The 24,693-nt window shown below is 42.7% G+C and overlaps 1 protein-coding gene across 1 annotated transcript in view; it reads left to right on the top strand.

Annotated features, from left to right (window-relative positions):
• INSC (INSC spindle orientation adaptor protein) overlaps positions 1-24,693 on the top strand; it is a 119,985-nt gene that overhangs the window by 26,598 nt on the left and 68,694 nt on the right. The window contains exons 2-3 of the mRNA XM_075187405.1: positions 5,966-6,054; positions 23,954-24,299. Coding sequence (XP_075043506.1) covers positions 5,966-6,054; positions 23,954-24,299 — 435 coding nt within the window. The remainder of the gene's footprint in view (positions 1-5,965; positions 6,055-23,953; positions 24,300-24,693) is intronic.

Raw genomic sequence — 24,693 nt, 5'->3', positions numbered from 1 at the left:
GCATACGCCCTGACTGTACATGACTACGTGTATACGCCCTGACTGTACATGACTACGTGTATACGCCCTGACTGTACACTGACTACGTGTATACGCCCTGACTGTACATGACTACGTGTATACGCCCTGACTGTACACTGACTAAGTGCATACGCCCTGACTGTACATGACTACGTGTATACGCCCTGACTGTACATGACTACGTGTATACGCCCTGACTGTACATGACTACGTGTATACGCCCTGACTGTACATGACTACGTGTATACGCCCTGACTGTACACTGACTAAGTGCATACGCCCTGACTGTACACTGACTACGTGTATACGCCCTGACTGTACATGACTACGTGTATACGCCCTTACTGTACATGACTACGTGTATACGCCCTGACTGTACACTGACTAAGTGCATACGCCCTGACTGTACACTGACTACGTGTATACGCCCTGACTGTACATGACTACGTGTATACGCCCTGACTGTACATGACTACGTGTATACGCCCTGACTGTACATGACTACGTGTATACGCCCTGACTGTACACTGACTACGTGTATACGCCCTGACTGTACACTGACTAAGTGCATACGCCCTGACTGTACATGACTACGTGTATACGCCCTGACTGTACACTGACTACGTGTATACGCCCTGACTGTACACTGACTACGTGCATACGCCCTGACTGTACACTGACTACGTGTATACGCCCTGACTGTACATGACTACGTGTATACGCCCTGACTGTACACTGACTAAGTGCATACGCCCTGACTGTACACTGACTACGTGTATACGCCCTGACTGTACACTGACTACGTGTATACGCCCTGACTGTACATGACTACGTGCATACGCCCTGACTGTACATGACTACGTGTATACGCCCTGACTGTACATGACTACGTGTATACGCCCTGACTGTACATGACTACGTGTATACGCCCTGACTGTACATGACTACGTGTATACGCCCTGACTGTACACTGACTAAGTGCATACGCCCTGACTGTACACTGACTACGTGTATACGCCCTGACTGTACATGACTACGTGTATACGCCCTGACTGTACATGACTACGTGTATACGCCCTGACTGTACACTGACTAAGTGCATACGCCCTGACTGTACACTGACTACGTGTATACGCCCTGACTGTACATGACTACGTGTATACGCCCTGACTGTACATGACTACGTGTATACGCCCTGACTGTACATGACTACGTGTATACGCCCTGACTGTACACTGTCTACGTGTATACGCCCTGACTGTACACTGACTACGTGTATACGCCCTGACTGTACACTGACTACGTGTATACGCCCTGACTGTACACTGACTACGTGTATACGCCCTTACTGTACACTGACTACGTGTATACGCCCTGACTGTACACTGACTACGTGTATACGCCCTGACTGTACACTGACTACGTGCATACGCCCCGACTGTACACTGACTACGTGTATACGCCCTGACTGTACACACGCTCACTGCGTATTCCCCTCACTGGCAGTGGAGAAGGAAAAACGTCACTTACATAATTTCCCTTCTATGGACACATTGTGTCCGGCGGCAGCGGTAGACGCTTCTTATAGATTTCCCTGGCTGACATTTACTTGTGATTCATACAATGCTGCCAATATATCTTTGTACATGTGCTGACACTCTGCATTTAAAGCTTCAGGAACAACATCTAAATCCTGTTTGATGCAGCCGTCTCGTTATAATCAGCTCTTGTAGAATATTCCTCTGTCCGGATCTCTTAATAACTGAGACTGAGCCACAACACGGACTGTAACCAATGGTGGATTCTCTTCATCAGGTCTTATGTTGTGTACGGGATAGGAGACGGGTCATATAGCAGTTATCATTAATATTAAGAAAATATTATTATATCTACTCATGAAAAGTAATGTGATAACTGAACCAGGCACAAATAATATTTTGTGGTGTGATCCTTTGTAATTATACTTTTTTTCTAAATATAAATATATATATTTAAAAAAACAGTCTGATTGGTTACTATAGGCTTATATTATTATTATTATTATTATCATTATATACAGTGATATATATTTGTGGGTAGTGGGAGGAGTTCTGCCAATAGACAGAAACAGAAACAGAGGTAACTGCTGAACACCTGCTTAAAAAGTCCAATACTTTATCCACTAAACAGACTATTTCTATACAGAACTAAACCTAAGATTCTCAGGTACATAATTATTTAGATACTGGAGATAATTGGGTGGTAAATGTGTACTTTTAGGGGCAATGTTCTGCAAATATCTCCGGAACGCTCGTGAATGTGCCCATTAAAGTCTTCTTCCCCGTTGTCCACTACGATTCCAGGTTTGTGAAGGTCGGTGATCATCTGCTGTATATTAGTTACAGTGTAACAATAAATGTAGACTCTGCTGGATGGGATTTGTCACATTCCTATATTAGAACCCACCTTTCATGGCATTCTGTGGATCTCTATAAACTCATTTATCTATCTGTGTGAGAGGAAATATAAATATGGCCTTTAAGACTAATGGTCTTAACTAAATTGACATTTACCAGATGCGTTAATGCTTTTACAATCATCATACTTTCGTGTAGCCTATAGTTCATTAGTGCCCTACTGGTCATCCTGCCTGTAAGACCCCTCCACAGTCAGCTCCTGTACGTTGTATGAGAAGACGAGCAGGTACCACCGATAAATCCCAGATCTGATCCATTGTTACAATACTAGAGGATTACCTACCTTGCATGAAGCTCATTGTCTCTATAGATCACTAAGGATCTTGGGTGTCAGTGAGCTAGCAGGGGCAGGTGTTTGGAAACTGGCCTTTTAAGGAGCCACAAGGGGTAGCCAAATATGTTACAAAATAACAGATTAGGAAATCACAGTAATCTTGCTTTAGGAATGGAGACCTCCAGCACCCAGCTTAGAAGTTACCAGTTTGTTGCTAGTGTTCTGTATTCATCACTGCGACACAACAGATAGATACATTTCTTACTGACTTAAGAAGTTATTTTGTTTCCTGGCTTAGAAAGACCATTGACCACATTGTAAATCTGACTAAACCCAGTGTTTGAAGCTGTTCTGGGGTCTCTCCTCTCTGATTTACCTTCTGTTTGCTGAAGTGATGGATGCTATTGACATTTCAGCCATTTGCGTAGAACAGTCTCCTAGTTTGTGCCAGTTTTTCTTTTATCCAAAGTGACCCCTCCTTCCCCGACCACAAAAGCTCTCTGCGGCTCCGTAAAATAACCCATGATATTTGTTTGGGACAGGTTGTGTTTGCAAATGTAAACTGCTTTTCCATTAATCTAAAAGGGTTCTTGACAGTCAGGGCTCTTGGATCTTTGTAGTTTTATTATTATCAATTTGAATTCATTATTAATGAAAATGTTTGGATTGTAAGCTCTTGTGAGCCCAGTAATGTTCCCATCTGTCCCTGGGTTGTATCTGTGTGCGGCAGTGGGAATTCATGGTTTGGAAGTCAGGACCATTAACTGCCATTATTATAACTAAGAAATGAGATTGGATGGCAGCGTTTGTTCTCACAGCAATGTGCATTAATCTTGTTTATTTGGGGGGTGAGGGACCCTATTTGTGTGTCACTCTGCCAGCTCCATGGCAAGCTGTAACTGCACACCCTAGCCGGCTAATGCCAGACAGGACTACAAAACACAGGCGTTTTACACTCCACTTTCCTCTAAGACTCAATTACAAGAGTTCAAAACCTCAACAGCTTATTTTGTGGCGTCATTCTCCTTATTGTGCGCAAATTAACCCATCTGTACCAGGAAGCAGCTAAATAAAGATGGCGGTATCTGCAAATGTTTGCTGGGAGGGGGGGGGGGGGGTCATTCCTTATTAAGTGCAGATTAGGGGCTATGAATCTAGGTTTGCACTGAAGTAGAAATGAGATTTAATTTTATAGGAAGAGATTATTTAAATAAAGTATTTGGCAAAGGGCGGTCACCACTTTACGGGAGGCCACACAACCCTTCCCTCCTACAGCCGGACCGGGACTGTCTGGCAGGTCAGGGATGATGGAAACCCAACAATTATAGTGAGACTTATTATGCAGCTCTGAGATGAATGGGTATTTGTAGGTGAATATGAACAGTGTCAGGGGCAAACGCAGGATTTGTAGAGGGGGGTTTCTCACACAATGTCGCCAGTGGGCCTGGCCAGCATGCATGGGGGCGTGGCTATAATATTAGACAGTGTTTGGCTGCTCTCCAACTCTTCCTATCCCCATAATATACATGGGCAATGCTGCATGCACTACTGTTAGGTCACACAGCTCTCCCTTTTCAAGCAGAGCCGTGTGAAGCGGGAGCAGGGTCCAGCCACCTCAATTATACAGTGCACCAGACTTGGAGGGGGGTTTTCCAGGTACTAGGACCCCCCCCCCCACACTCAGTTTGCCTGTGAGTGTCATGAGCAAAATACAAACACACACAAGTGACATTGAATAAACAGTCCAAATGGCCCCTTCTCAGTATTCATTGAAGACATAAATCAGGTTAAACAGGACAGTACACATTTACAGTAATAAAGGGGATGGACCCAAAGTGGAAGTAACGGGTCCGGAGTTGCATTAGACGTGATCGTTCTCTTGTACCATGAATCAGTTGACGGATGTTATAGCGCTAAGACACAGCGAGAGACGATATCTCAGCTCACAATGCAACAATGTCACCCACATCCATCCTCTCCTCCTCCACAGTCACCTACATATTAATTAAGGACATTAGAAGACAGAGGACGTTACAATGTATCTAGATGTGGTAAAGCAGGCAATCCGCTATGTCGGGTACTTAGTCTCCGGCACGGAAGTATAGAAAAGCTTTCCATCTAGTACTGGAATTTGGCCCCCAAACCTTGTAGCGCACAATACTGCTGCCTAGTCTGCCTCACCCTTGTCCAGTTTTGCTACTAAGGGCCTTATAATATAGACAAACAGATTTTCGATGATGATTTTCTCTCTTCAGTCCAAACTGAAGTGATGACAAGATATAAATACGAGATTTTCAACGTACCAGTTAATGACCCCAGCGTACACATTAGTCGTTAGCATGAAACTGACGGACGATAAGAGCACCAACTTCTATCCTATTCCCTGGATTAACATTAGCAAATAACATTTTCTATTTTCTTAGTGTTTTGCTCAGATATTAATGTGTGTTCTCTGTCCACGGTAAGTCCCTCAGAGGTAAATCTGTGACTATCTATGATGCTGGTAATACAGAAACGTAAAAGAAAATAAGGATTATTTGAATGGTAAAAAATTGCACACGAGAGATCTGCGCCTGGAGATTAGTAAAACGCTCTCATTAATGACCTTCACACTAATAACATTTCCTGCATGTTTCTTGTTACAATCTCTGTGTCTCCAGGGCTCGTTCCTCACGTTCTTCAGACCAGATAATGTTCTTTTCAGGAGAGACGAGGGATGATTTCTCTTGTCTTGTGTATTCCTTGTAAATAAACGTCTGAGGACCAGGAGAGCTTATTGTTTAATTATAGGAAAATCAGGGACAGTTATACAGGAGCATTCACAGCTAAATATATATTAACATATTGGATTGTGGGGAAGTGAAAGGCCGGCTCTCGAGATTTTTTCCCCCAATGTGTCTTATACAATGACATATGTAAAAACACCCCACAAGACCGGCCGGTTTGGAGATGCTCTGACTCAGCCGTCACAATTTGGCACTTGTCAAAGTCGCTCAGATCCTCACGTTGCCCATTTTTCCTGCTTCCAACACATCAACTTCAAAAGCTGTAAATTGCGCTGTACTGAGATGTCTGATGCTGCAAAATACACGGACACACTCGTCAGCCTCTCACTAAACAGCATAATGATAATTTAGATAAAGAAAGAAGACAATTAATTCTGTTTCATTTTCTAACTTTACTAAAATATTTTGTCATTTTTCTTTGTTTTTAGAGTGTGTCAGATGTGTTATATAGTTCTTGGGAACAGCTGAGGATGGCGTTTCAAGATGGAAGTCTATTTAACTCGCTGCCCGTTCATCGGTAAGTACATCAGCCAATTGTACAGTCATTTATAATTTGTCTCATTATTGTTATAATATGTTCTTTTCTCTGATCCCTTCCCCAGCATCTTCTCATCTTCCCTATGGCCTTTCCACTTTTCTGCTCACTTGTAGCTGGTCCTTATTTAAAAAAATATCAAAACAAACATTTAATAGGTGTCTCCTTGAATGTCCTCCACTTCTCCCGCTCCTCTAACATCATACTTAGACCGCTTGCATTATACGCAGACCGTTTGCATCACACTTAGACCGTTTGCATCACACTTAGACCGTTTGCATCATACGTAGGCCATAAACAATATTAGGATTGGTCTCTACAGAAAGACCACCCGCTGTTACCCATTACTCATTTTCTATGCAGCCTGGAGGTCTGGGTCTAGTAGTTCCATCATAGCTAGAGAGCTATAGGTTTCCTTTGGTTTAGAGTATAAATCCCCAATTAGACTTTCTAGTTTGCCTTCCAGATTTCGAAACGTCTCCATCTCATCCTCCCTCCTGAACACACTTATCCTGTGAGGTCAGCGGGAACTAATTAACAAGTCATTTGCTGAGAACCGAAAGAAATAAAGTAAAGCGCGTTGTGTGCGCATCAGGAGCAGCGCGGACTGTTAGTGACCTCGTTAGGCTGCTGGGTGTATTTAGATAGAAGCCAGTGTGGGGTCTGCAGGCTATTAATCCCCCTGAGAAACAGAGAACACGCTGCAGAATATATATTAAAAACAAATTAATGTAAAGAAAGGTGTAAAATGCTATAAAATTATTCGTTTACAGCATCAGGTTGAAGCCTCGTTAGACGTGTGGATCTGTTTCACACATTTATTGCTGGTTTTCTGCCTAAACAAGATTATGCAGATTGACTATATTAGGGAATTCAGACTGTAAGCCCCAATGGGGCAGGGACTAATGTGAGTTCTCTGTACAGCGCTGAGGAATTAGTGGTGCTATATAAATAGCTGATGATGATGATGGTGATGATGACGACAATAGAAGAAATTATGAGATCGGACCATTACCAGAGAGCAGTGATTGAGTGGGGGTCTGTGGGAGCCCCCTCATATATGGCCTCTTGTACTGTCTGCAGCTTGTGATACAAACTGCTTTTATTATTCTCCTTCCTTAATGTATAGAAGTGCAGCGCACAGGTCTAATGCTGAAGGTTATTTCTCTTACATAGGTGGGATGTAATTGACGTTGGTGCCATTGAGTTCTATGGGCTGGGATTAGAATGGACGCCGGGGGTCTCAACATACTACACGAATCCCCCAAACCAAATAGTGTGTGTAACAAACAAATCCACAAAACAAATTGTGCCTGGTTTGGTCATCTCTGTTTTAGCGGAAACTTTACTAGGAGTGTAAATTTTTGGACCCCCCCACTGCTCCCCTTTCTCCAGAAACCCCAAACTTGTAATTTGTAGATTTAGACTCTGCATTAAATTAGTCAAATTAAACACTAAACAGAAGACAATATGTGGAAGAATTGACATTGTGTGAAAACTAAAGAGGAATTGAATGAAACACAAGCTACTGTCTTTAATATCGCCATGGAACTTGTGAATAAGGGATGAGAGATTCTGGACCTTGTTTGTGTACATTATCGGATGGGGTTGGAGAAGCAGAGATCTAGAGTCCAACTCTGATTATCTCAGAACTGTAGCTTAAAATTTTAGCACCACCCCCCTAGCCTTCAATTTTAACCAAATTAACCTAAACTATTAATACCCTATGCCCCCCTTCAGCATTGAACCCTGGGCGGTCGCCCCCTCACACAGCCCTAGTTCTGTTTATAACGCATTACTCCTGTCTCCTGGGGACGGACACGACAAGTGCATTCACGTATCCTGTTAGATGTTAGGGGTAAAAATACTTTGATATTTCACAATTAATCCTGTCGCTGGCCAGGGTCTAGAAAACATTATTCTCCCAAGTGTCTGAACAGTTCTCTGTGTTTTACTTTGCATCGATTTGAACATTATTTCTGTCAATTACCCAGAGGGGGTGTGGCCGGGACATGAGGGAAAGTGGGCGGTGGCTAATTCAGCTCCGCCTCCACCAGCCAAACAAGGGGATCTATTTAAGTCTTGGCTCCCCCAAGATCATCTTTAATATAGTCATGCTCCCCTGACACCCCTAGACACAAGGGACTGGTAGAATGGGCCACTGTGAAAGTTTCAGTTACCCCTTTGCTCTCTAGCGCCATCTTTTCTGCATGGAGGTACAGTGCAGGCTGACAGGAGTCACCTGGGAAGTATGGGTAACTGATTCCTGTCTCATCACTGAGGACACGGCGTAAAGCTGGGGCCCATTCTCCATCCGATCCCACATAAACCTGGGGTGGGTACAGTTCTACCTCCCAACCTTGCAGGCTCCTGATTCAGGACAGACAGTGAAAGGGGCATGACCAAGTCACAATGGGCTGTGACCAAACCCCTGGGAGCATGTCTAGTGTTTGTGAATAACTAGGCTGCCCTATACACTCCTGCCCTCTATAACCCAATTATTGCCGTTGGCAGAGGCGTGGTGAACGTGACATACACCCCAAATTTCTGAGTGTCAAGACAAAGATGTCTGCAGTTGAGAAGATGGGAAAGACCCCTCAAATCCAGACTGTCTTACCTAAAGCTGGAGGGTAAAGTGCTGCACAGAAGCTGTGGGCAACAAGACCTCCTGCAATGAGCGCCACTAATCCAGGGTACCCCCTACCCTGACCTAATACCATTTATAAGACCTACCGACATACCCACCTACCTCACCTCTTAAACCCACTAGCATAATTACCAGAGGAAGATACAGGATTGGAGATCTCCCCCCGTAGGCAGCTACGACAAGGTAATAATGGAGAAGGGCCCTGCACCCTCCTGCACCACTATGTTATGGTGGGCCCCTGCTTTGTCCATTGGGCCCCTCATATCCATACCCCGTGCTGCTCCCATCTCCCCTTATTCACACTGTAGGAATTCACATTGTCAGGAAACTACTTTTAAAACGAATGAGACCTTTGTTATCTGACCTTGTAGCTAAATTAGGTTTAATTAAGATATTTGGTGTTGCTGTACTTGGGGGCAGCACTAATTGTATGACGGTATCTAGCAGTATAACTACAGTGTAGAAACGTTTATGTAAATATATAGATATCACCTTTAATCCACTACTAAAAGAAAGTCCGATCTGCACAGGAATAACGATATAAAACTTGTTAGAGTAGATTAACATATAAAAAAATTATTAACCTTTACATTGAGCCAGATATGACATTTGGTCTAAACATGAAGGGGTTAAAGTCCTCTGGCCGGGGCGATCTTCAGGGGCATTTTCCTGTCCTGTGAAATTCATATTTTACTTATGATGACAAAGTTATTTCTGTATCCAGCCGACACAATGATATTATTCAGCTCCCCCCAGGTTCCCAGGCTGCTGTCAGGGGTAAATGACTTATAGTTTGTCCATTATTACATTTCTACTATTACAAAATTTCATTTCTTTGTAATAAATGCAGATATTACACCTTTATCTGGTATATTTGTATGTATTGTGTTCAATACATTGATTTTCATTCATTCAGATTTACTGTAATTGGAAATATTGTCACTAACACCGCAAACAGCCGAAAGCATCTGACAACTGACAGAGCAGATGTCAGAGAAATGATCAGTGGTTAGCATTATATAGATAGCGGCACAGTGGTCAGCATTGCTATCTCAGTGCTGGGGTCATGGAGCCCTATCTGTGTGAAGTTTATAGGTTCTTCCTGTGTTTGGGTTTCTTCCCACACTCCAAAAAAAACATACTGGTAGATTAATTATCTTCTGACAGCGCTGGGTAATATGATAACCACTAATATATGATAATAATAATAATATTCTACTTCTCCATCCCTGTGAAACACTTCCCAAATAAATTCAACAAACCCATAAGGAAATATTCAGGATTTTAACAAAAATAAAATAAAAATAATTAAATCCATATGGTATTTTTTGCAAACCACCCATTGTATTTGTACATGTACTGCTAAATAAAAGTCCTCTCCATTCTTAGTTCAGCTGGTGATGTGTAAGGAGGATTATATCACAGAGCAGGCTGAGGTCTAGCCAAGGTCCACCGAGATATTACATGGTTGTGCAGCAGACCCTAAGTGCTGTGTGTGTTTATCTCTCAAATATTATATATATATATATATATATATATATATATATATATATATATATATATATATATATATATATATATATATTGTCAAAGGCAGTGGTTTTCCACAGGCCTGTAGAGGGGAGTTGGGTATTTAGCTGTCAGTCTGCAGACAGAGATACACATTTGTGCACCTAGTTTAAGGATACAGAACTGAAGGACATATGTGTGAATATAATAGTATAGAGTGTGATATAACACATATTGTGAAATCGTTTAGAGGTTTCTCTTCCCACAGCAGCAGCAGCTTACAGGGGGGGGTCTGCAGTGAGTTTAATTAAGCAGAGCACCTGTGGAGAGCTCCTACTTATAGACCAGGTGGGAGAGTCACCTGTCCATCAAGCTGGGGCTGTGGGAGGAGTGTAAAGCATTTTGTCCTATAGATTGTAAGCTTGTGAGCCGCGACCTCTGACCTCTCTGTCGATTGTCTTATTACTGTGTTAGTTCCCAATTGTAAAGCTGTAAAGCGCTATGGAATATGCTGGAGCTATATAAATAAATGATGATGAGTTATTCATTATGCAGTGTATATATATATATATATATATATATACATACACACAAAATAAAAAAGATGAGGTTGTACTCAATTCAAAGTTGCTCAGCGCTGTACAAAGTCCATAATGAAAAGACAAATCCACATTTGATTCATAAATTAGAACAGACCAGCATCTGTCAGGAAATATTTTTTAGAATTTTGATGAAAATAATAGAAAACACTTTTCTGCAGAAATGCAAAACTGATCGCACCAGCTGAGTGTTGCTGCTTTGAGCTGTATTTAAAAGATTGCAATGGTGATGTCTCTATATCCTAACCCTATGCCCTGATTAAAGCACAATGTTCTGAAACAATTTTTGGGCAGGGCATGAATTGTAATATATTTATATATATTTTCTACTTTTTTCATTAAAATTCCTAATAAATTGATGGAACAGTTGTGGATATATATATATATATATATAAATGTTTCCCCGTACACTCTGTGCAGGTGACAGATACACTTTATGTGACTCAGACGAGTACAGATATCTGCTCTCCACAGACTGTATCCTCAGCAGCCTCCTCTCTACCCATCAGTCTATTGTAATTGTGGTTTTATTTAATCAGAGAAACAAAGCAGAAATTAATGGGAACGCCGCCATACAATAGTCCTCCCATTATGTCCTGGGTGAATGGTTCCAGCATATGGTGAACGTTTGTCAAACAACAGAAGTTTCTGTAAATAGAACAAAACTTGTCCGAAGGGAGAAACCAGAGCAGCTATTGGCCAGATACAGCCCATAACGAAAACTAAAAGCGACAGTCGCTGATGTTGTGTAGATGCAGTTTTTACCTAAAGATGAGTAAAATAATTTGGTAAGATTTTATGTTTGTAGAAATTTGTGTATTTAAAGCCCTTACACTTTTTTCTGTATTTGGAGTTTCTTTGGACTAAGTTCAGCCGACAAATTTGTATTTAACTGTTTTGCTTCCCATTGCGAATCCGCAGTTGGTGTGACCCCGCCATAATCACAGCTATTTGTGACGCGTTTATCAGAAATAACCTTTAATTTAATTCTACCAAGCAAATGTTATGTTGTTATATTGAGACATACAGGAGTTTCCTATGGTTCTATATTATAATAATAAAAAAACATTCCCCAATTCTTCCTTTAGCTAATTGTTTGCAATTAACTTTTTTTTTGTGAAACTTCCATAATTTCTAAGAGAACAGCGATTAACTTATTTGAACGTGTTGTATATGTAAGGGGGCCTTCATAAAATGTGTATTTTTAAAGAGACACATTTAGTTTTTTATTTTGCAAATTAAATCCACATATAAGTTTGTAATTTCCGCAGCTGGAGATCCACAGGTCGTCCGTCACATTGTGTCAGCGCTCTGAGGATCCATTATATAATAAGATGTAACCACCGCTCTTCCATAGATACATTGTAACTGAATGAAACACAACCCCCACTCCTCCAAAAATGTCTAATGCAGAAATATCTTCTGGTTTCCTTTTCTTAATCTAATGAGATCTGGTTCTTTTAATTTGCACTATTCCATGAGGGAAAAAAAATCCAAAAACACCCCCTAAGAAATAAGTCAAAGAACAGCCCCTTCCCCTACAACCCCAATCACTGGCTCAGTGGGCACTAAATAAATGTTCCGGGGTCACTGATTCCCAATCTGAACGGCTGGACCAGTTAACCAATTAGAAGTGTGGAAAATATTTGAAACTTTTTCCCAGGTATCTGATTGGTCGGCCGGTACAATCATTAAGATGGGAGATTCGGTGTCACTCATAGCGCTGGTATAACTATCAGATGACCCTGAATCCACAGGATCTGCCCCGCTGTTCTATGAGCACCTCTGTGAGACGACCAAAGCTCGATTTGTGCAAAATATTGATTATATCGCTGGGGTTTCCTGCACCCCAGTGTCACGTTGGTACATATTGTGCACAATGATTACTCTTTCAATCAACATCCATTTATTACCTCTCTAGTTCAATGAGGGAACTGTTCCATTCCTGTTATTGACATATTCCCACCACCACCCCTTAATAAGGAGGTGCAACCTGTCTCAGTATCCCCAGTATCTGATAGTATGTAACTAATGCCAGGGATAATGATAATGAGAGTTCCGTGGCTTTTGTTTTCTCTTTCATACCTCAGTCCCAATATTCCTGATTTTGGCTGGCCAGTCCCTCTTCTCTGAGCTGGAAAAGGGGTGTGGCATTTTTGAAAGTGGGCATGGCTTCATGTGAAGGTGGGTGTGGTTTGTGCAGAGCAGGGGCGTGGTTTAGGTGAATCTTCGGTGGGACAAATATCTTGCCATAGTCACAAACGTAAATATACGAGGGATATAGAAAATAAGATTTGTTTATCTCCTTCACTAACTTTTTCAAATGACGTACAGCGCAGTCTCCCTTGTGCTGCTGTCGAGGTCATTTGTACCAGTAGAGCTTTGCTGGTCTGAGTATATGTTATAACAAGGTAACCCGTGCATGATACTCATGCATTATAGTCAAATCAAGCTACTTAAGGTGTTAAAAAGGTTCTTGTCATGCATTTGGGCCATAGCCCAGGCCTCAACCACCAACCACTCCCCACTGTCACCCCCGGCAACCACCAACCACTCCCAACTGTCACCCCCGGCAACCACCAACCACTCCCCACTGTCACCCCCGGCAACCACCAACCACTCCCAACTGTCACCCCCGGCAACCACCAACCACTCCCCACTGTCACCCCCGGCAACCACCAACCACTTCCCACTGTCACCCCCGGCAACCACCAACCACTCCCCACTGTCACCCCCGGCAACCACCAACCACTCCCAACTGTCACCTCCGGCAACCACCAACCACTCCCAACTGTCACCCCCGGCAACCACCAACCACTCCCAACTGTCACTTCTCCTTCAAGAAATATATATATATTTTTTTAAAATCTTTATAAACACTTTTAACAATTAACAAATTAAATTAACAAATTAAAAACATCTTAGTATACCAAATTTCAGCCCTTTCTGAATTTTTTTTTCACACACACTAAAAATGTAGTAGGTCAGTGTATAACTCCACCCAGCAGGTGGCGCTGCAGCTTGGTTTTATTTTTTCCACACACAGACAGACTAACACACGCCACTAAGCATTTATATTATAGATAATGTTTATTTATATGAGGCAAGTACAGTACTATATGTGTTTTGTTATATTGTTTGAAAAGTTTAAAAAAAAAAAGTAGGGGTAGGGATCCTATTAGGTTCCCTCCCTCATGTGTTCAATATGGTTTAACAGCAGAATTGTTTAATGTGTTCCCCCCACTATGTACCCCTTCAATCCTTCCCTTTTTTATTTTGTGTCCTTTCCTCACCCCCCATCCCTTTCTTCTTTCTGTACCCCATAATTTTTGAAAAATTAATAATAAAAATACTATTGAAGTTAAAAAAAAAAAAAAAAAAGTAGGGGTAGGATGCAGGAAACTAGAAACTGACATTTGACTGAGATGAGTGTTGCTGCAGTGTAAGAAGCCGGTAGTTAGTTTTGCTCTATAATAAAACATCTTCTTTACCATCCTCACCCGGACGATGTCCTGAGTTACCTGCGAGCAGGACAATAGCTGAAGTTCATGAGACACCAGAGGTCATCTGCAGGAAGGCTCCATTATTATTATTCTTGTTATTTATACAGCACCTTCTGAAGAACTGACCAACGGGAGAAAACCCAAACATACATCCGTTATAATGCGATGAGCCAGAGCGATTGTCCAGCTCCCATGACAGCAGCTAGAGGTGAAGACGGAACCACTAATCCTCCTTACGGTGAGGAGCAGATAGTGGTTACAGTCCTTCCACCCGCTGAGTCCTTCTCACAGGACAGCAGCATTATCGCAGGCTGCAGAGCATCACGTCGGCCGCTGTACAGTCCATTGAGGGATTAGCTGGCGGTATTGGCCAACAACAAGGTAGAAAGAGAAGCAACAGCTACGCAGCAGCCTCCGGCTTGTCCTGCTCCTTCCAATGACCCTCAGTAAAATAAGGAGACACAGATGAACCCACAATGTATGAAACTGAAGTCAGAATAACATACATTGTAGTTGCATTTGCCTGTTATCTGAATGCTGGACTGGGTTACATTAGTAATACATAAGTAGATTGGAGTGAGCTATTATAGAACCAATATGCTTATTATCCTTATAATATTCTGTTATATATAACTCCAGGCCCAGCGAGCGTCCGGGCTCATTCATTACGCAGAAAGCTCCGCCGCGCAGAGAGCGCTGGATTAATGTAATGTCACAGGTTACCCGGCTGAGCACTATCATACCTTGTTGTCAGACAATGGTGCGTCCAGCATTAACCTTATATCCATTTACTGCTTTCCAGGGATTTTGCAACAAATAAATTACAAAATGTAAATTTAGCCTGGAGAATAATAGCCGGATAATTGTCCTCTCTTCAGTCTGTTACATCCACCGCCGCCGAGGTTATGAATGAGGGAATAACGTGGAGGCTATTTGGATCATTCAGATGATAAAAACATTTTTTTCCATCTCGTCAGAGTATATTATAGGAAACGTATCTGAGATAAATCATAGAAATGACAGTATTCACACTAGTATTAACCCATATACATCTTATTTCATGTAGGTATATTCTGCACGTGCTGGGGTAGATAGCCAGACCTCGCGCTATGTCCTGCTTCCTTGTGTGACTTGCGGTGCCCCCTCTACATAGTCCTTTATCTGTTCTTATATAAGTTGAGGGGTTACTAGACATGATGTTTAGGCTGTTATTACTCTATATCAGCAATGTCCTCTAACTTCTATCTTAGACTTGTTTTACGAGGGGCTTCAATGACTAATTGCAGCAGTATTTGGTAATAACTTACATAAATTACCTGCCCAGTGTGGGGCTGAAAGCCACGCCCACCTGATGACATCACCAGGTGACAGGCTGCAGGTATGACACCTGAATATCTAAGACACGCCTCTCTCTACAACATCTGCTGCGCAAAACAAATGATATTATTATTATTGTAGATTTACAAGGTGCCACAGTGCTCCGCAGCACCGTACAGTAGGGAAAACAGGACATGCATTAAACAGCAGCATACTGGGCAAACAAAATAAATATAGACATGAAAACAAAGGGTATGGAGGACCCTGCTCATTACAGAGCTTACATTCTAAGGGGAGGAGGGCACAGCTGGAACAAGAGGAGCGAGTGTGGCTCAGAGTGGAGATTGGGATAGTTGTGAGGGTGCATTAATGTGAATAGTATCATCAGAGATAAGGTCACCTCTAATAAAGAGATGGGTTTTCAAAGAGCGTCTAAAGATTTAAGGGCTGTGGGAAAGTCTGATTGAGTGTGGTAGGGAATTCCATGAGTGGGGAGCAGCACGGGAGAAGTCTTGTAGGTGGGAGTGAGAGGTGGTTACCAGAGACGGGACAAGGCGCAGGTCAGGGTAGATCTAAGAGGGCGGGAGGGAGAGGTGGTTACCAGAGACGGGACAAGGCGCAGGTCCGGGTAGATCTAAGAGGGCGGGAGTGAGAGGTGGTTACCAGAGACGGGACAAGGCGCAGGTCCGGGTAGATCTAAGAGGGCGGGTGGGAGAGGTGGTTACCAGAGACGAGACAAGGTGCAGGTCAGGTTAGATCTCAGAGGGCGGGAGTAAGCGGTGGTTACCAGAGACGGGACAAGGTGTAGGTCAGGTTAGATCTAAGAGGGCGGGAGGGAGAGGTGGTTACCAGAGACGGGACAAGGCGCATGTCCGGGTAGATCTAAGAGGGCAGAAGTGAGAGGTGGTTACCAGAGACGAGACAAGGTGCAGGTCAGGGTAGATCTAAGAGGGCGGGAGGGAGAGGTGGTTACCAGAGACGAGACAAGGTGCAGGTCAGGTTAGATCTAAGAGGGTGGGAGTAAGAGGTGGTTACCAGAGACGGGACAAGGTGTAGGTCAGGTTAGATCTAAGAGGGCGGGAGGGAGAGGTGGTTACCAGAGACGGGACAAGGCGCATGTCCGGGTAGATCTAAGAGGGCGGGAGTGAGAGGTGGTTACCAGAGACGAGACAAGGTGCAGGTCAGGGTAGATCTAAGAGGACGGGAGTGAGAGGTGGTTACCAGAGACGGGACAAGGCGCAGGTCGGGTAGATCTAAGAGGGCGGGAGTGAGAGGTGGTTACCAGAGACGAGACAAGGTGCAGGTCAGGGTAGATCTAAGAGGGCGGGAGTGAGAGGTGGTTACCAGAGACGGGACAAGGCGCATGTCCGGGTAGATCTAAGAGGGCGGGAGTGAGAGGTGGTTACCAGAGACGGGACAAGGCGCAGGTCCGGGTAGATCTAAGAGGGCGGGAGGGAGAGGTGGTTACCAGAGACGGGACAAGGCGCAGGTCCGGGTAGATCTAAGAGGGCTGGAGGGAGAGGTGGTTACCAGAGACGGGACAAGGCGCAGGTCCGGGTAGATCTAAGAGGGCGGGAGGTAGAGGTGGTTACCAGAGACGGGACAAGGCGCAGGTCCGGGTAGATCTAAGAGGGCGGGAGGGAGAGGTGGTTACCAGAGACGGGACAAGGCGCAGGTCCGGGTAGATCTAAGAGGGTGGGAGGGAGAGGTGGTTAGCAGAGACGGGACAAGGCGCAGGTCCGGGTAGATCTAAGAGGGCGGGAGGGAGAGGTGGTTACCAGAGACAGGACAAGGCGCAGGTCCGGGTAGATCTAAGAGGGCGGGAGGGAGAGGTGGTTACCAGAGACGGGACAAGGCGCAGGTCAGCAGGAATGTCTGATCCTCTCCGACATGAAGTTCCAAATCACCCAAAGATTTGATGCTTCAACTTATTTCACCTAATTCCATCCAATCCGACATTTTACACTTTGGGATGGATACAGTTACAATAATATCTTTATTAAAGTATCATTAGAATTCCTGAAGATGCAGAAGATGTAATTTTAAGTCATAGAAATACAATAAACATAGAATATTTTATAGTCGTTATTTAAAGGGCTACAATTACTGTACCTAATTAAACATTAAGCAATGAGATAGTAGATAATTATATATGTTACTATACAAAGATCAGATGCCATAATACAACCGACAAACAACATTATTGATTTAGAATATAGATGTTTACTAATGACAAGATGTATTAATGAGTAGCTGTTAATATTTGATATTTGTATTAATATATCTCTGGTATCGTGTTGGTAAATGGTTAATGAAGTAATTGTAGGAACTGAAACAAGAGCTGTATGTTGTCCTCCTGCTGTTTGTCAGTTCTGTATAATGGAACCTTATAGTGACTTTGGCCGCACGAGTCATTTTTTTGATGCCGTAATACAGATATTATTTATTTGCACCTGTTCCTGATCTATTGTGGTGTCACTCAGTGCGCTGCTGTCTGCAGTATTACATAGGACGGGAGATAAATCTGGAAACCGAATACGGGATCAGATTAAATCGGGGCACATTTATCAATATTCACATAAAGTGAAAAGTAGTTTTCAATCCTTATCGCAATGATAAGGATTGAACTATTTCTCACATTTATGTACAGCCCTGCACAGAAACAGCAGTTCCGAAAAACTGCTGTTTCAGTGATAAAAAAAATCATACTTACCCCCCTCTTCGGAAGCGCTGTCTCCGGGTCTTCTCTTCACTCTTCAATTGCGCATGTCCAGTTCCAAGAACTGGACATGCGCACACAGATCCCCTCTCTGTCTCTGCAACTATCGTTGCAGAGAGAGAGCGCTGAGTGACAGGGAGGGATCATGTGATCCCCCCACACATGCGCTGTCCAGCTCTGCTCTCCGGAGCAGAGCTGACAGCATTAGATTTCTTCCATTCGGATGATGTACGCCAGCTTCAGCTGGTACATTAACATGACAAGTTCCCGAAAAAAATGTTTTTTCGGGACTTGTTAGATTGCGGCCCGGAGCAGTCACCATTCTCTTGAATGGTGACTGCTCCCAAAAACGAAGAGGAATGCAAAGCAGCAGATATCCATGATATCTGCTGCGGTGCCCCCTTAATAAATTTGCGGAGGACACTGTGGGACCTTAATGACCCGTTAAAAGCACTATCGTGCTTTCTTAAATATGCCCCTAAATCCTCAGAAATGTGAGCGCTCGTTTCATTGTCACTTTCGCATCGGAACAAAGTTTCACTAAGTGGTGACGACTTTGCGGCTGATTCAGAATGGGACAAACGCCAGTTTGTGTTACGTGACACAACGGCAGAATCCCGCACACGTGTCTGTCAGGAGGGGTCTCACCTGCTATAGGTGCAAATATCGCTACTGACATATTGTAAGCCAGGCGCTTACGCTGCACCGTGAGAGGCGAAGGTTACTCCTGTATTATGTCCAACTCTGATTCAGACGCAATGACACCCAAATTATGAAGATGAAGTTGCACTTATAACTGTTCTACCTGACTCAGAGCCTACAATTATGAGGGGGATTATAGGGTCTATTTATCAAGCCCTAAACCATGTGGAAAGGGTTTTTCCTGCATGGATCAGGCATTTGTAGGTATAGTCACAATTTAAGACAATATCTCCTACATTAGGCAAAGTATCGCATAATACTCAATCTCATGGTGAGAGCATTACAGAAGAGGGTATCTCTTTGGATCGCCCATTGGCAGACTTCCTGCTCTCCCCTCATCATCATCACTATTTATTTATATAGCGCCACTGATTCCGCAGCGCTGTACAGAGAACTCACTCACATCAGTCCCTGCCCCATTGGAGCTTACAGTCTAAATTCCCTAACACACACACACACACACACACACACACACACAGAGACTGGAGTTAATTTTGATAGCAGCCAATTAACCTACAAGTATGTTTCTGGAGTGTGGGAGGACACTGGAGCACCCGGAGGAAACCCACGCAAACACGGGGAGAACATACAAAGTCCACACAGATAAGGCCATGGTCAGGAATTGAACTCATGACCCCAGTGCTGTGAGGCAGAAGTGCTAACCACTGAGCCACCGTGCTGCCCCCTGCGCTAATTAACAGAAACAACTTTTGCACATTCACAGTAAAACTCCCGGAATATTCAATCAGAGTCATCGATGGGACATCTCAGTCCTGACGCGACTTTAATAGTAAATCGCAATGTTAAGTCATTTGTCGCGGCAGAAGTATAACATGGAAGCACCATTCTGGGTGCGGGATCTTCCCAAAACTTGGCACAAGATGCAATTTTGCTTATACGATATGAAACAATCTGCTGGGAACTGGCATGGAAGAGTAACTCTGTGTTATATTATGCACCCAGCGGCTATTCATCTATCTATCTCCGTACAGAGCGTCAGATTAGTAACGGTGGCAGCGAGAGGTGCACAGAGACAGTCGACATTTATAACCACAAACAACGCTTTGCCCTTTATGGGAACGGTGATGATAAAATTAAAATTCTCTCATCTTGGTCCAAATTGTGAGACTTAGATCCATCTGATACAGTAGCAAAGGTTAATTATCCATAAAGACATGAGCAGGGGCCAGCGAAGAATTTCAGAGGTGGGATTCCAAATGCTAAAAGTATAATAAAATAGGGACTATCAAATCTATCAGCAGAAATCTCCTCTTTACCCTTTGTCAAATATCACGTTACATTTGTGTAATATGACTATATGTTCATTGCTTGAAACTATTATCTTCATTGCTCTCTGCATGCTGCCACATTTCTGAGAAAATTTCCACAATCCATAAAGGACATTAGAGCAGGGATTATCAGTCATCCTTTCTGTTCATATATAACAATGCTGTGAGTAATACATGTGTTTCTGTGGATGCTTTTACTTCTACTTTAGCGCAAATTATTTTACGTTCCCAGAATTCTCCTTCCTAAATTAAAATATAGGATATTTTGTGCCATAAAGAGAAGCTTAGAGAATAACATTTAACCCTTTGTTCCTTATGGGACCCTAGTAAAGCACATAGGAGCCTAACTCCCCCTTGTCCTATTACTTTGGAGCAATTAGAATTTAGTTAGAATTATGGTAAAATAATCATTGTGTGAAAACTATCCAAAAGAGCTTACAATCTAACAGACATTAATAGACTACTCCCATTTTGTCTATTGCCTTGAAAACATTCTTAATTAAGAAATGAAGACGTGCCCTAATTCCAAGAGCTTGCAATCTAATGGAGCACTGTAGCTTCAGATATTGTTTACTAACACATAGATCGTTTGTCTCACTCTCTACGCAGCGTAAATCCCTTAATAACGTGATCATTAATAGAGCACAATATTCTGATAATCACACTTTTGAGAAATCACTTGTACGAATGATTTCTAGACATATTAACCGTTTCCCAACTTCGCATCAAGCGCAGACATTTTACTGGAACTATAAATCAGAAATCAATTCGAGCGGGTTCTCTGCAGGTCATTAACTGCGCGGAGTTCCGTGTGACATTATTCATAGTTAAATCAATCACTTCTTCATGCCAATAAGAGGAAATCGGAGACTTTTCAAAAGTGTTTATCAAGCAGGTTAAACGCTCAATCATTAAGCATCATTTCTGTAATAGGTCTTACAATAAATTGATTGTATAAATGATGGGAGCTGAAAATCAAATTCATGCTTCATAACCTTTTTGGGATTATTTGTAATTCTATAAAACATCTCAGATCTGATTCATTAAGAAACGCGTACCCAGAAATGAACTATACGCCAGAGAACGCAAGTGTATAAAATTCATCTTCACGCACAAAGGCCAAATAAGACACGTTATGATTTCATGGGCGGAACGGGGAGGGGATTGGGCGTATGCCCGTAGTCAGCGTACAGTAAGGGTGCACCAAGCTGTACGTATTTTATGTACAGTAGACATTTAATAACATCCTGATAAATATATTTCATAGGGGGGGGGGGGATACAATTTTGCAATCAGTAGTGTTTTTTCCTATTTACTGGATCACAGTTGGATATTGCTGGCAAGCTGGGTCTTGTAGTTCAACAGCTGCTGGTGAGCCAGGTTGCTGGCGCCCTGCATTAGATTACATAATGTCCGTATCATCGTTAGTTCCAATTAACTGATTGTTTTCAACCTGATGCCCGACCCACGTTATTACATGTTGTTTACAGTTGATATCGGAGACTACGGCCGGATGAAAGCACATTGTGATGTTGTTTATTTCATAAGAGAACTCTGCAATTATCAGCAAGCAGAAAACACAACGACGGTGATAGTTTAACCCCGAGGGCACTGGGTTTGCTGCAAGTAGGACAAAGTACAGCTCACTGCAACCTCTTCACTTTCAGACGCTCCAACTATTAGCGCCAGTTCAAAATTCGATTGAACCGCCCCGATTCGATGACCGTGAACTTTTGTCTCCGTCATATTGAAATTCGGAGTTATTGTTCGTTGTCGAATGAAATACAAAGTTCAAACTCAAAATTTGCAGATAGCATTAAAATTAACAATGAAATGTTGTTGAAATGTCTGAGCTTAAATGGCTGCGTTTTATAATATTGTTTTTGTCCTCACTAGTACAACAAATATTATTATATTATTAAAAAGATACAAATAAAAATACAAATACTACTACGCCATTAACGCTCTGTTCACTTTACATAAATTTACTCAGATTTCTTTAGTCAATTGAAAGTTTAAGAATTTAAAGTAAATTTTCAATCCACTTTAAAGCATCTATACTCCTAATTATAACGAAATACATGTATTTCAGGGGTCTGTATGCTGCCATCTGGGGTGGAATGTCACGTTCACCAGAATGTGACTTACACCAAGAAAGGTGAATACATTGCATTATTGTCCAAGTGCAACTGACACTTACAACTGCCTACAACTTGAAGGGCAGAACAGGGGTGGACAGACGTAGACCACGCTGGCTTCAGGGAGGTGGGCGTGCGGGGCTTGACGAATTGAATCATTTTGGCCCTGCCCCTAAACGATTGTCACAATATTACATAATTACTATTGCGGGGACGAGAACCGGGAGGCTGACCTGCTCTCCCTCCCAGAAATGCGGGAGTCTCCCGGACATTCCGGGAGAGTAGGCAACTATGCGTTAAAGAAAAGCAGCAAATGAATCTCTAGAGACTGAAGTGTCTTTTACATTTCTGTCTCCATTACTGAAGTCATGTTGTCTTACCTGTCAGTCTTTGATTAAATCTTGGTCTCCATGAAAATGGCCACCTCCATAGGCATCAATACTTGGACATAGGACACAATTTCTGAACTGTGTCATCATGCCACAGATGGAGAAGCCAACCACGTCTTGTACTGGCTCAGCATCAGGGAGAATGCCAGACTCTTCAGGGAGTGAGGGAGGTCACCCCTATTTCAGGGAGTCTCCCGGACATTCAGGGAGAGTTGGCCAGTATGACGTAGGCAATGTACAGTAAGTCTGTGCTGAGGGTGCAGATCCGGCTGACTCAAGCTCTGGGCATCTTGTGCGTACTTTTATTTTAGCTGCATCGTTTGCACCTACCAGGTGTGTAAGGACCGACTGATAGTGATGACTACATGTATGTGTGCCAGACTCTGTATTTGCAAGTAAGAAAATCTAAAATGCATTGTATGTACAGCACACATTAAGAAAATCCTGATTAATGAATTTCACCTTAAACAAAAAAACAAACAAACAAACAAACACATTGTTATCAAAAACATAAATTTTTATTAATGATTATAAAACACAAAGAATTGTTCATTTGTTTGATAAATATATATTTTTTACCTGCGTTCTGATGGGACTTTATATTGCACACGCATCCTGCCCTGTGTTCTGTCTGTTAACATACGGCAAGTAACGTACAGCCAGAGTATACTTACACCCAGATTCAAATGGAAATCTATCTTGCGATCCGCTTGGGCTTGAACACAGACAGACGTGCTTAGACGTTAAGAGCATGTTTTTTAATCACAAGTTGCGTTCAAAGATGAATAAGACCCTCTATATCTATCCCCAATAAGAAACCCCAACCCCAACAATGTTTAATCTGAGCTCCTTATGTTGCAGAGAGAAAATAGACCATTGAAGTGACCAGTGTCCCTGGTGCTGAGCAATAAAATTGGGGAGATTTTGCATTATCAGACTGTGCCGTAACACTACAATTTGCAGATTAATGTAAATCCCGTCCCTCTATCTCATGCATCAAATTACACTAAAGTTTATTTCTAGAAATCTTATTCCAGCACCGTGATCCGTTGTTGTTTTTCTGTTGCAGGATGAACCTCATCCAGGTGGACTCCGTCCAGCGGTGGATGGATGACCTCATGCTGATGACAGAGTGCGAGTGTATGTGTATCCTACAGTCTAAACCCATCAGCGTTGATGATGATTCTCAGACGGACCTCATGCTGTCCTCACAAGACAGCTCCAACAACACTCTGGAATTGCTGCTCCGGAGAGCGTGGATTATAAGCACCGAGCTGACCAAGATTGTCCAAAAACTGGAGAAGAACAGGTGGAAACGAGTCCACGCCATGAGCATTAGAACAGATTGCCACGTGCGCTCCATGATTAAAGAGTACAACGCGTTTAGTAGGACTTCAACAGACCAGATGCACCAGGTATGGAAATTAAACGTTAAAATCATATTTGTGCTTTGATCGGGAAAATAAATGTGAATAGATGTCGTCCGAATCACAGAGTATAGATAGTTTGCTGGTCACATCTTCAAAAGTAAATCACGTGATTCTTCCAATTGTTGTGTGTTGCCCCGATCTTCCTTACACCCTGTTCTGGGGGCTAGTCCATTCCTAACAAAGATTTCTAGGTGTCTCCACCAGAACCTTCAGTTAGATCCACCATTCCCATGGTGTCCACAGAGAGGTCACATTTCCGACCAGCCCAACCCTTTCCGGGAGCTTCGGCACAGAATGGCCAAATTGTTGGATGAAAATCACTGTATTTGTAATTCCCTATTGCTCTAATTTTTTCCCTTAGGGAATGCTAAATTGTTAT

The sequence above is a fragment of the Mixophyes fleayi genome, chromosome 10 (assembly GCF_038048845.1).
Source record: "Mixophyes fleayi isolate aMixFle1 chromosome 10, aMixFle1.hap1, whole genome shotgun sequence".
In the NCBI taxonomy this organism is placed as follows: Eukaryota; Metazoa; Chordata; class Amphibia; order Anura; family Limnodynastidae; genus Mixophyes; species Mixophyes fleayi.
This window is presented reverse-complemented; position numbering and strand designations above follow the sequence as displayed.